Raw genomic sequence first — 12,872 nt, forward strand, 5'->3', positions numbered from 1 at the left:
TTACATAAATATTCTTCTTACAACAGTATCCATAAAATACACAAACATTCTTTTTACATCAAAGGCTAATAGATATCTGAATCAAGGTAGAACATTCTTTTAACAACACATCAAGGTAGAATCGCACTTCAAATGTAATCTAGCATGCATTCAACCCACTCGAACCACACTTCATCAATTTCAACTCTGGAGTACTTGAGATTTGTAAACTGTAAAAACACATAAATAATATATTAGTAAACCAAGACTAAAAATCATAGTTGAAAAAGCAATAAGAGCACCAGGTAACAAGATTACTAATTGGAATGCTTAAAAAGAGAAACATTCATCAATTATCTCAACCACACCATATAGTGATAGATCTATCATTCCTGGGAACTGTTTATCACTAAGAGTACATGGAAATTCAATTCATTAGTAGTCGACCCAAATGACATAACTGTTTATCACTAAGAGTACATGAAAAGTAAATAAATTCCTTAGCAGTAATAAAGATGAGTAACATCAATTCATTTATATGATTTCCAATGATACAATAACATCTAAACAAATTTTTATTTCAAGGGGAAAATAGCTAAAATGCTAACTAGTCAACATGAATTTCAACCATATATAGATGCAACCATATATATAAGCAAATAAATAAAAGAAAAGAAAAATATGCATCACATAAGAAAGTATCATGTTACTTACATTGATGGATTCCCATATCATGTTAATTCCAATATCGAAGTCGTATTTTCCCATGTTATATCATAGGAACATTCGTGCAAATGTCTTCTTCGGAATATATCAAACCAGCTGCACTTCATTAGTACTTAAATATTTTTTTATTTACTCAAGAATTTAGTTTACTACATCATATATCCAGTATTAAGGGAAATTAAGAGTAGAACATTTTTCTATAGAGAGAACACAACGCAAGCTCTATATGCTCCTACTACATCTTATTCGAAATGTTAAGTTGCTCCAAGGTTCTTGTAGTGCTCCAAACATGGACTCTTAGCAAACTCTTCAATCACCTGATAATTGAAAAGAATCAAACAATTTGTTACCTTCGTTTAGTGATCATGTTGATAGTTTTTCAAGTAGCTCAAGTAAACAAGCCATGCTTATTTCAATGCTTGCAATAAGGATCTTCAGTGGTTCACAAGGTATCAGAATGTTGAATTTGTAGTTACAAATGAAGTAAAAGAATCATATTCAGCTGTCAAAAGATAACTAGATCCATGCTCTTAGAGAGAACTATACAAAACAAAATGAAAGGTTTCGAACATAAAAAAATTTAAAAAGAAATGTTAGTCATGCCAAGACTGAGATCACTCATCTATCTATCATTCCAACCTAATAAATTAGTTACTTTGGTTTTGCAAAGTCTCCCAATTGTGTAGGAACCTCAGTAGCCTTTATCCCAAGTTCAGAGAAGAAGAATAATAATGAGGAAAATCAATTTCTGTATTTACAACACTATTTTGATGTTAAATGTTGTTAACATGTTTGTTTAACGTTGTTGTCTCCTTATTTAGGAGCATTCTTCATAGCCCGCATGAATTTTTAAACAAAATCATGTCTAGTACTATTTTTCATTTTTCTTATTGATGGAATTAAACCCAAATCCATCGCTAAGAATTAATTTGTCTCTAGAGCACAAAAAATTATGAATTTTCAAAACCTCAATCAAAGCATTAGTTTGCTTTTTGTTCTAGCATCTAAAGCAAAAGAAAGTACATAAAGGATAGAGGATAAGGAAAAACCATGATAAGAAACCAGGAAAATATATAATAACAGTAGTCCTTCAAAGACAATGAAAATAAAGTAACTAACTTAAATCTGAAGGTGATGCGTAAGTTCAAAAATCTTAATAAAATACTTTCAGTGAGGCCATATTGATAACAGGTAGTCGAAGATTGTAAACCTCAAATTTCATTCCCATGCTCTGATGAATCAAGGTATAGCAAGATTTTAAGATTTACAAACTACTAAACAAAAATATCATGAGGAAGAATCTATAGAAGTACCTGGACAACATAGGAAAATTCATTAAGAAGTACCTTAAGGCATTTCTAAAAAAACACATAAAGCTTATAAATTATCAGAACGTTTGTTCAAGTTTGCAGACACACTAGCCTCATTAAATTTGCAAATGCACAACACTTGTACATACAGTGAGAAAGGAACTGCAAATTCTATGGGTACATGATTAGAGTGTTAGTCCTTCATTGGCAATAATAGATAAAAGCTCATACACTGATAACCGTTAGTGTGTGTTTGCAAAGAACTCACTGTAGCAGTTCGCCTCTCACTGAAGCATTTGGACTTCTGTAGTTCCTCGTAGAGTTCACCTTTAGCTGCATATTCTAGTATCAAGTAAACTCGAGTCTGTGATACAAAGGAGAATCTAGGTCAACTGAGGTGGCATAAACAAAATTCAGGTTCAATATGCCTACAATCTTTATAAGTCAAGATAGAGTCGAACCTGATCATAGAAATAACGATATAGGCGTAATATGTTTGGATGCTGGAGGTGGCTTTGTATCTCAACTTCACGTTGCAGTTGATGCTCAACTTGAGATTGTTTGAGCTGGCTCTTGAAAAGCACTTTCACTGCCACGATATGGTTACTCTGCCTCGCCAAAATGACACAAAGAAATCAGTTATAACATAATGAACGTACCAGGAAAACGAACTCTAGTATGCTATGCATTTGAGCAGTCACTCGAAGCTAACAAAATTAAAGAGGTCCGACACTGGAAATTCAAGCTTTCACCATTCTTAATTTGACAATATTATTAGTTTAAGAAAAGCGTTAGATAAATCTGTCAGAGTTGACTTTCATACCTTCTTTTCCCTGGGCAGGTAGACATGGCCGAACTTTCCTCTTCCAAGGCGCTTCCCGATATCAAAATCATTCAGCGTCCATCGTTTCTCCACTTCTGAAGCTTTCAAAGGAGACTATTGGGAAGAATCTATAGAAGTACCTTAAGGCATTTCTTTGACTAGATGACCCAATTTTCTGAATAAAAGATTAAAAACATCAGAGATCTAGTAAATAAATAAGAAAAACAATCAGGTTGTATAATTTTACTGAAAAACATTCACAAGAAGATATGAAGTGCAACAAATATGTAAAGATCTTATGTAAGTTATCTTGTAGGTCATCCGAGAGTTTTTCTTTCTTTAATTAACTAAACATGATTGTGATTTAATAAATTGAGCTTTTAAATATTAGTCTATATGAATGCTTTTGAATTTGATTACATATTGATATTTTTTCCATCTTCTATTTCATATTTCTTTACTGTTTCAAAATTAAAATTGAGAATGTAAAAAAAATGATAACCAGAATAAAACAGATGCAATATGTAAAAAAAAGAAATGGATTTTTAATTAAGCCTTAATAGCATCGGTGTCTCCTTTATATCTTTTCTTTTTTTATTTATCTTTCTTGTTTTATCTAATGCCTTGGATCATGAACAACACCCAACCCTATTTATCACCACCATGAATCAATGCAGCAAAATAAAGATATAGTTTAAGATGATCCTGAAAGACGGATATATTCGAGATGGTGAATCAGAGATTTGAAAAGAAAAAAAAACACGATAGTTACGGAATTAGGCATTGAAAACTGAATTAAAAAAAAACCCTAGAGGGTGGAAATTGAATTACAAAAACCTGGAGGCAGTGGAGAAGTCGAATAGCTTGTCGCGGCTGGAGAAGATGATGAGGGAGAGTTCGATGTCGCAGAGAACAGAGAGCTCGTAGGCCTTCTTCAGCAGCCCGACCTTCCTCTTGGAGAAGGTCACCTGCCTCTTGATCTTGTTCTCTATTCTCCTCACCTCAACCCTCCCCTGCCCCATCCTCAACCTTTAGCAATCAGACGATTAAGAAGAATGAAAAGAGGAAACGAGAGGTTTTAAAGATGACCGTGTACCCAGCGAGCGAAGAGGCCAAGAAGGAGAAAATGAAGCACGAAGAGCCCTTTATGCCTGCAATTTTTGGCTTTTAGCAGGCAGACATACTTCGTTATTCTCGTACTGCACTTGATCTCTTTGCTTCAGAAGAAGGAGACCCCTTTACACAAGATCAGAGATCTCGGTGTTGTTCTCTCATCCTTCGGATTCCCTCATGTTGCCGACCAACCGTGCTATGGTGGTCGTGGGCGTCCTCTCGCTGTTCGGATCTCGTCGGCCCCTACCTTAGCCGGGAAGAGCGAAGAGAGGAAGGAGGAGGAGGAAGAGAGGATCAGACGAGGAGGCAGAATGGAACGATTTATGCTGCGATTTTTCATAGGACCGAAGCAGGTGGTTTTGATCCTAATCGGGAGAGGAAGGGGCGTCGATCCAGGAAGGGGAAGAGATCCAGGAAGGGGAAGAGGGAGATGAGGCTGAGAGAGATGGTTGGAGGTTTAGGTTTAGGTTTAGGCTGAGAGAAGGGGTGCGATATTGGTTTAGGTTTGGAGGGAACTTTGTGAAGTGTTGTAAATTTTGGCTGGTGGAAAAATTAAATTATTTTTTTTGATTCATTAACACCGGGTTTTAAAAATCACTGTTAAAATCGGTGTTTATTAACAAAAAAAAGGCGCTCATAGACATCGGCTAAAAAACCGATGTCTATGAACGAAAATCTGCGCTCATAGACACCGGTTTTTGGAAAAACCGGTGTAAAATACTCAAAGACATCGGTTTTTACTTAAAACTGTTGTTGTTCCACCGATTTCTATAAGGGGTTTTTCTTGTAGTGCTTCTTGATTTGGATCAAAATGTTTATGATCTTCTTGTCTCCAGATCTTTCCCATTGTTTCATGGAGTAGATCTTCTTGTTCTAGGATGAAGGGAGTATTTGTGATGTGAATTGATGTATAAATTCAAGGATTTGCCAACTTCTTGTTTCAATGATGTTGTTATGTTTTGTATCAATTCAATATTGTGTTGATTGTTGTGTTTGAATCTAATTACCATTCTTGATTGGATGTTTGTAATTCTTATGGATCTTTTAGAGGAATTCTCTAGATTGTATGACTGAGGGGCATCGTGACAGGGCTGCCCCGTTAACAGACATCTTGGGAATCACCTTGAAGGGTGAAGCAAGAATCTACAAAGAAGTAGGATAGATAGATGAACTAATCCCTATATCTTGATGTGAATTGATTAGTGATGTGTTTCTATGTTGTATGACCGAGGGGCGTCGTGACAGGGCTGCCCCACTAACGGACTTCATAGGGATCATTACTATTTAGTTTCTTAAGGTGTAGATATAATTCCCTTGCCAGTGTTTTTTGCAGGAGATAACCAACAACTTCTTACAAATGCATGACAATTAAGGATATAATTGGTACAATCATATTACATTAATAAGTATCACAAATAAACTAAATCTCCTAGGACTTTCATAAAACCTAGTTCCTGCATTACTTTTCTATTTCTATTTTCTAGTTGCTTTTAGTACGTGTAATTTTTAGTTGACTATTTAGCTAATTCGCTTTGAGATATCTTTAGTGTTTATAACCAGTCCCTGTGGATACAATATCTTTTTATTATTGACGACGTGACCGTGCACTTGTGGTGACATAACATGTTTTTAGCGTCGTTGTCAGGGACTGTGTCTATAACATTAGAGATTATCATTTGAGTTAGACTAAACTTTTCTTTTCTTTTCTCACATCTAACTTATAACTAGTTTTGTAATTCTGTTCTTTAATTTTTCTTTGCATTCTTTTATTCTTTTTGTTTGTGAATCAGGTTTTGTAATCTTGTTCTTGTATGCAAAGATCTAACTTTGTAGGTGATCTATTACCTTTTGATCCTGAAATTGATAGAACCTTTCATAAATGGAGAACCTCACAAACACATTCAGAAGAACAAGTACATTCAAATATGGCAAACAAATCACTTAAAGATTGTGCAGCACCTTATGCCAAGGATTTCATTCTAACATCACAAGACCCTCTGTTGAAGCTAATAATTTTGATATCAAGCCTGCGATAATCAATATGCTCCAACAGAATCAATTTGGGGGTGAACCACATGAAGATCCTAATCAACACTTAGAAGTTTTTTATGAAATATGAGGAACTATGAAGATGAATGGTGCTCCATCTAAAGCCATAAAATTATTATTGTTTGGGTTTTCTTTAAGAGATAGAGCCAAGCAATGACTAAATTCACTACCAGCAAATAAGATTAACACTTGGGAACAATGTGAGCAACAATTCCTTGATAAATTCTATCCTCCAAGCAAGACTGCTCATATGAGAAATCTTATTGTAAGCTTCAGACAGTCAGACTTAGAATCTTTATTTGAAGCATGGGATAAATACAATAATATGCTCAGACAATGCCCACATCATGGATGTAACAACCCAAATTTCTCCCTTTCGAGTCCCAAAAGTAATTTAAAAATATTTAAAAATGCTATAGAAAAATTCTAGAGATTTTTAGAAATTTTTAGAGTATTTTTATGTAATTTTTGGAGGTCGTTTGGTATTTTTACTAAACGAAAGAAGTTTCGACAAAAAAAATGTTAAAGTCGAGATTCGAACCGTGGACCTCGGACCTGAACCGAGCCTTTAATAACTTATGCTAGCCTTGTTGTCATTTATGAAGATAAGCATGGCTAGAAGACACAATACTAGAACCGATGAGACAGTACCTCCACCTGATCTGATGCATGTAGTCACTGTACTTCAGCGTCAGGTCACAGAACAGCAGCAAATAATAAATACTCTGATGAATTAGCAAAGGAACCCTGCTACCCCTCCAGGGAATCAGAATGCGATGCCATTCATACCCGCAGCTGCACCAGTACCACCGGCACCTGTACCGTCGGTAGGCCCGGCCACAGTGGTTTGACAGGAGGTGTATCTGATTAAGTTGCAGAGGCTGAAGACGGAAGCTTTCTCTGGTAACCGTGATCCATGGGACGCCCAAGCCTGGTTCAAGACTGTGGAGAGTATAGTAGAGCTATTGGATTGGTCCGAACACGAGAAGGTCAAGTGTGCATCGTTCTGCCTTACGGGCGATGCTAGAATGTGGTGGGACTGAGTCAAAGCAAATAGACAAGTGAATCAAATGAGATGGATGGACTTCGAGACTGAATTCTGTTGGTGCGGGAAGCATCCGACGATCGAACTCGTGTTTTGATAATGGCAAAGGATTCAAAGTTAAGATGTTTTGTGATCTAACAAGTCTGATTGAGTGTTTCAGGAAAGTCCTAGCTACGGTTAGGCAAAGGGAAAACCCTAGGGGGTGGTAATCCTAGGTCATAGGGGGTGGTAACCCTATGCGGAAAGTCTTGGCAGGTCGATGGCTTCAGGAAAAAGTCCTAGGGAGTGGTAACACTAGGTGGAAAGTCCTGGTGTCGCGAACCAGGTGAAAGACAGGACTAGCCGAGAAGCGGATGCCTAGCAGAAAGTCCGGAAGCGTCGAGTGCTGAGCAAAGTCCAGTCGATCTGGAGGATCGCACTGGCAGCAGGTAAATCTCCTGAGTGGAGTAGGTGAGGACGCGTTCCCCGTAGAGAGAACAGTAGGCGTCTGGTCGACCTAAGGTTTCCGGACGGAAATCCGAAGTCAGACTTGGACAGTCCGAAGACTGTCATTATCACAACTATTATGTTTTATGTGCTAACTTTGTGTTGCAGGGTATATTTGAGACTAATGTATCTTGAAGGGACCAAAGAGCAAAGATTAACCTCGGATGAACTGTGTCTGAGGCGCCTCCATGGAGCTTGGAGGTGCCTCGGGTGCAAAACCTGAACTGGCTACGAAGCAAGCTTGGAGGCGCCTTGAAGGAAGCCAAGGCGCCTTGGACAACTTGATGAAGGCGTCTTGGAGAGGTTAGAGGCACCTTGAACCTGATAAGGTTCGACCAATTCAGCACTTATCTCCGCGGCTGACTCGGCTCATTCAAGGCGCCTTGGTGAACAGTAGAAGGCGCCTTGAACACCCTTTATAAGGGATCTCGATCAGCAGCTCAAATCAACAATTTTCAAGTCTTCTGTCTCCAACGTGCCTCTCTGAAAGACGTCCGAAAGTGCTGCTACAAGTCTACGACGACCCGAAGCTCCGAGACTCTATTCTTGTCGTCGGTATAATTAGTTTTTGCATTTACTTGTACTTCATCTTGTAATCCTTTTATCGAGCTTATAGTTGTTGCCCACGCAAAGCGATCAAGGATCGCAGGCCTTCGAGTAGGAGTCGATCTAGGCTCCGAACGAAGTAAAAATATCTTGCATCTTTCTGTGTGATTGTTCTTTGTTTTTATTCCGCTGCTTTAACTCTTACGCTTTTTACGATTCCGATAATCGAACGAAATAGCCACGAGCGCTATTCACCCCCCCCCTCTAGTGTGTCTCGATCCAACAAATTCTTCGAGGAATTCTTCCACGTGCGTGTGACCAACAAGCACTACGATGTAACGCCCGCCCTTCCTGCTAGTAGGGCGGGGTTACTGTACAGGGAACATACATGCATATTAAAATTTCTTTTCTAAAGCAACGGAAGTACTTATTTATATATTCTTGTATACCTCTAAGTGGATGAGGTCATGAAATCAATTTCTATCATAAACATGAACAAGTGTCAAGTAATCATACCAAACATTAACATAAGATAGGCATAGTTCATATCATGCATAAATTAATATAAGCAGGTCTTTTCCTTAGCCGAGCCATTACCACACACATCTCTTGCCTCTCCTGTTGTTCCCTTAGTTCACCCATCCTTTGCATTTATCTGCGGTACAAGGAAAGTAAACTATAAGCACATAGGCTTAGTAAGATCCTTTCCTACTTACAAAAATCATATATCATAGCATAATCACATAAGCATATAGCATGGAGACATAATCATCTGAACATCATATCATGTAAAAGAGCATCATAACATATCATATCATAAAGTAAAAGAGCATCATGTCATATCATATCATAAAGAAATATCATGCTATAGCATCTCATAAAATAAAAGAGCATCATATCGTATCATGTCATAAAGAAGCATCATACTATATAATCTCATAAAATAAAAGAGCATCATATCATAAAGAAACATCATGTTATATCATCTCATAAAATAAAAGAGCATCATATCATATCATATAATAAAGAAGCATCATGCTATACCATCTCATAACATATCATATCATCACATATCATATCATAACTTATCATATCGTATAGATATATGCAAGATGTCTTTCAAAAACATGTGTCATGTCATGTGCAAGATGTCTTTTAAAGAAAACATATCATATAATACTTAAACATAATCTCAACATGAGGGCCCGGCTTGTACCACATACATACATAAATGCGCGCATCCTAAATAGATCCAAGGTAGGAAATCTTGAACCTACTAGGAACTAGGCCCGTTTCATAGACCATCGACCTAGGGGTACTTAGGAGCCCATCCCTTGTACTAGACCCGTTCATAGACCGTCGGCCTAGGGGCGCTTATGGAGCCCACCCTTGGTACAAGCCATACAAAGTAAAATATCATGTCATAGTTACTTATCATATCATGAAGAGTGCTCTTAGTTCCAATTAATAGGGAAGCAACTCTTAGGTCTTTACTTATCATATCAAGAAGAGTGCTCTTAGTCCCAACAAAAAGGGAAGCATCTCTTAGGCCTTTACTTGTCATATCATAAAGAGTGCTCTTAGTCGCAACAAAAAGGGAAGCATCTCTTAGGCCTTTACTTGTCATATCATAAAGCATGCATACTTGAGCATATAGCCCATCATAAAAGTCATTATCATACATGATTCATAAGCATACATAAGTAAGCATAAAACATATCATAGGGAAACATAATCATGCATGGAAAACATTAACTAGCATCTCTTAATTCATATCATAGCATGTGAAACACATAGTGAATCATGATTGGGTCTCTAACCCTAATTTCATAGAGTGGCCGAAACATGCAAGGGATTTCCATAGGTTACAAGCAACATAAAAGCATATAACCCTAAACCGACTTCATAACACTTATCATAAGAACATCATAAGCATGTTTAATTTAGGTTCTAAGCTTCCTAGGTCTTTTAATCCTATCATGGCTGAAACTTGCCAAGCATGGATCTAGGTTACAAGCAACATAAAAGCATGTAAACTCTAAACCAATTTCATATCATATACCATGGGGAACATCATGAGCATGTTTAGTTTAGGTTCTAAGCTTCCTAGATCCTTTAACTTGTTGTGGCCGAAACTTGTTAAGCATGTGTCTAGGTTACAAGCAATATAAAAGCATGTAAACCCTAAACCAATTTCATATCATATAACATAAGGTGTAATACCCACTAAGCTTGTAAGATAAATATATGAATGTGGGATTTTGCCTTAGAAAAATAATAGGAAGTGAGTTGAACCAAAAAGGAAATAAAAAGAAATAAAAATAGGGAGAGGTCAAGGATTGAACCTTGAACCTCTTATATTATATTTCATAGAATTAATGGGTAATAACCAGTTGGGATAGGAATAATATGTTGATAGCAAAGGAGGGAAACTCATGATAAAGGTAAGAGTAAAAGCTAGCCAAAAGGAAACAAGTAAAGAGCAAGAGAAAGGCAATTTGCCTTCCTCCCTTCCTCTCCCTCTTCCTCTTTGATTTTGCCGAAATGTTTAAAGAGGAATTAAGGGGATTCATTCCCCCTTATTTCACCATGAATGATGAGGATAAATAAACAAATAAAAATAAAAATAAAATAGAAAAAAAGGGCTAAGGGAGAAGGAAAGCAAAAACTAAGTTTGCTACCTCTTCCCCCTTAACATAAAAGAGAATATGTAAAGGGAAAATTCTATTTTCTCTCATTTTTCTCATTTTCTCCTCTCCCTCACCGTAACCTCAGTTCCCCTCTCCTCCATCTTCAGCCCCAAAGCCAAATTCCTCCCTAAGAAAGCCTAAGATACAAGGAGGAATTAGCAAAGGAATCAAGGGAAAGGAACTAGAAGAAGAGGCTACTTCTTCTTCACCATACCTTAGATCCACAAGCGAAAAAGGATGTAAGCTTCCCCTCACCTGTGGTACAAGGCTTTTATGTATTTTTTGGATTTTATGAAGATTTTAAAACCAAGAAACAAGTTTGAGAAAATTCGGCCAAGAAGAGCTTCCAAAATCTAATGGTGTTTAAACTAGTCTTCACTACATGATAGATTTTTCTATGTTATGTAAAGGGGTTCTTCTTCATGCTTTTATACCTATATGATGCTTGATCAGAGGAGTACTGAACCCTAGAATTTTGGCCAAAAATATTCTTAAGAGGCTAGGGAAATTTATTGTTTCACCCAACTAGTACAAGGTTCTCCCTATGAAATATTAAGGGTTATGTATTAGTGTTTCTTCCTTAGAAGATATTTGAAACTAAAAGAAAACCACTCATATGTTTCGGCCAAGAAATGGTTTAGGGTTCGAAAGACTTTTAAATTTAAATAACCATGCTCATGTGTTAGAATACAAAGATCTTAAAGGATTGGTATGCTTGAATATTGCTAGAATTCCATGAACTCCTTCTTAGGGTTTTTCGGCCATGATGAGATGGATGGCTTAGAAAAGCTTAAACAAAATTTTAATATGCTCAAGAACTCTGTGCTATTTAGATATGAAAGTTGGTTAATGCCCTCATGCTTAATTAGGGTGTAGAAAAATTAGTTGCATGACATATAACATGTATGACCACAAGGGGTCCTAGCTTATTCATGAACCAATTTGTATACATGTTTCTTAGTAATTTTTTCCATGAAACTTACTTAGGTTTTTCATGATTTAGGCCACTTAAAAACCTAGCTAAAGAATGGTAGGTTTCGGCCATGAGAAAAAAAAAATAAAAGAAAAAGAGAAAAAGAAACCTAGAAAGCCTAAGACACAATTCATATGTATACTCATTATGCTTGTCTTTATACATGCTATGAAACTTGTATAAATTCTCATGCTTTTAGGCTATTTGAAGCAAGTTTATATTCTGTGAGTTTCAGCCAAGTAGGGTTTAAAAGACCTAGAGGCCTTAGAAATGAAACCAAATGTGTTAAAAGTACTTCTTATGGAAATAGGATAATGTATTGATTTTGTCACCTACTTGTATAATTTTTCCCTGATCTAAATGGACCATTGTGAGTCTCGGCCATGAAGGTTTAGATGCCCTAGAAACCCTAAGACTTAAATTAAATATGCTCATGTTACTCTACATGAAATATGATAGTAGAAAGCCAAGGTTCAATTGCTATATGTTGCTTATGACCTAAAATGATGCTAGGGTATGTTTCGGCTATAACTATTCGATGATGCCTTGTATGAATTTATACAAAATGTTAGACCAAGTTCACATGCTTGTATGCTTGTTTGTAGCCCTAATGAGAACTTGTTAAATTTCGTCCATGACATATGTTAAGGGCTTAAAGAACTTAGGAACTAATTCAAATGTGTCAAATGTGTTTACCTTGTTCCTTGGTAAAAAATGTTATAAATATGATTTAAAGTTGTCCATGCTTTTATGTCATATGGAACCTTGTTTCACACCTTAAGGTTTCGGCCATGTAAAAATTAGGGACTTGAGGAACTTAGAAACTAAGTTAATCATGTTTATAATGCTTACTATGAAAATGTTATGATGATAATTTAGGTGCCACATGCTTGGATGTTGTGTTTAACCTAAATTGAGCTCTAAAGGGTTTCGGCCACAAGGGTTTAGGAAGCTTAAAACCAAGATAAATATGATACCATGTTTCCTATGATAGGATAATCACAAGATACACCCTTATGCTTAATATGTATGCTTGTGATTTATGACTTATGATATGATATGCATGCTTTTATGATATGATATGCTTTGTGCTTAAAATATGCATGCTTATGTTATGATATGAGGTTAAATT

General features: G+C 36.6%; 1 protein-coding gene and 1 non-coding gene across 2 annotated transcripts; both read right to left on the minus strand.

Annotated features, from left to right (window-relative positions):
- Positions 1-1,916: 1,916 nt before the first annotated feature.
- Positions 1,917-3,860, minus strand: LOC121972312 (serine/threonine-protein kinase Aurora-1-like). The gene is made up of 6 exons (XM_042523996.1): positions 3,676-3,860; positions 3,006-3,013; positions 2,839-2,939; positions 2,477-2,623; positions 2,241-2,379; positions 1,917-1,936 (listed from the first exon to the last, which is right to left on the minus strand). Exons 1-6 carry the CDS (start codon positions 3,858-3,860, stop codon positions 1,917-1,919), a joined length of 600 nt encoding a protein of 199 aa, XP_042379930.1.
- Positions 3,861-6,247: 2,387 nt separating this feature from the next.
- LOC121973952 lies at positions 6,248-6,354 on the minus strand. Its single transcript, XR_006109854.1, has one exon. It is a non-coding gene; the product is annotated as a small nucleolar RNA R71 (small nucleolar RNA).
- Between the last annotated feature and the right edge of the window lie 6,518 nt (positions 6,355-12,872).

Source organism: Zingiber officinale, chromosome 4A, assembly GCF_018446385.1.
Source record: "Zingiber officinale cultivar Zhangliang chromosome 4A, Zo_v1.1, whole genome shotgun sequence".
Lineage (NCBI taxonomy): Eukaryota > Viridiplantae > Streptophyta > Magnoliopsida > Zingiberales > Zingiberaceae > Zingiber > Zingiber officinale.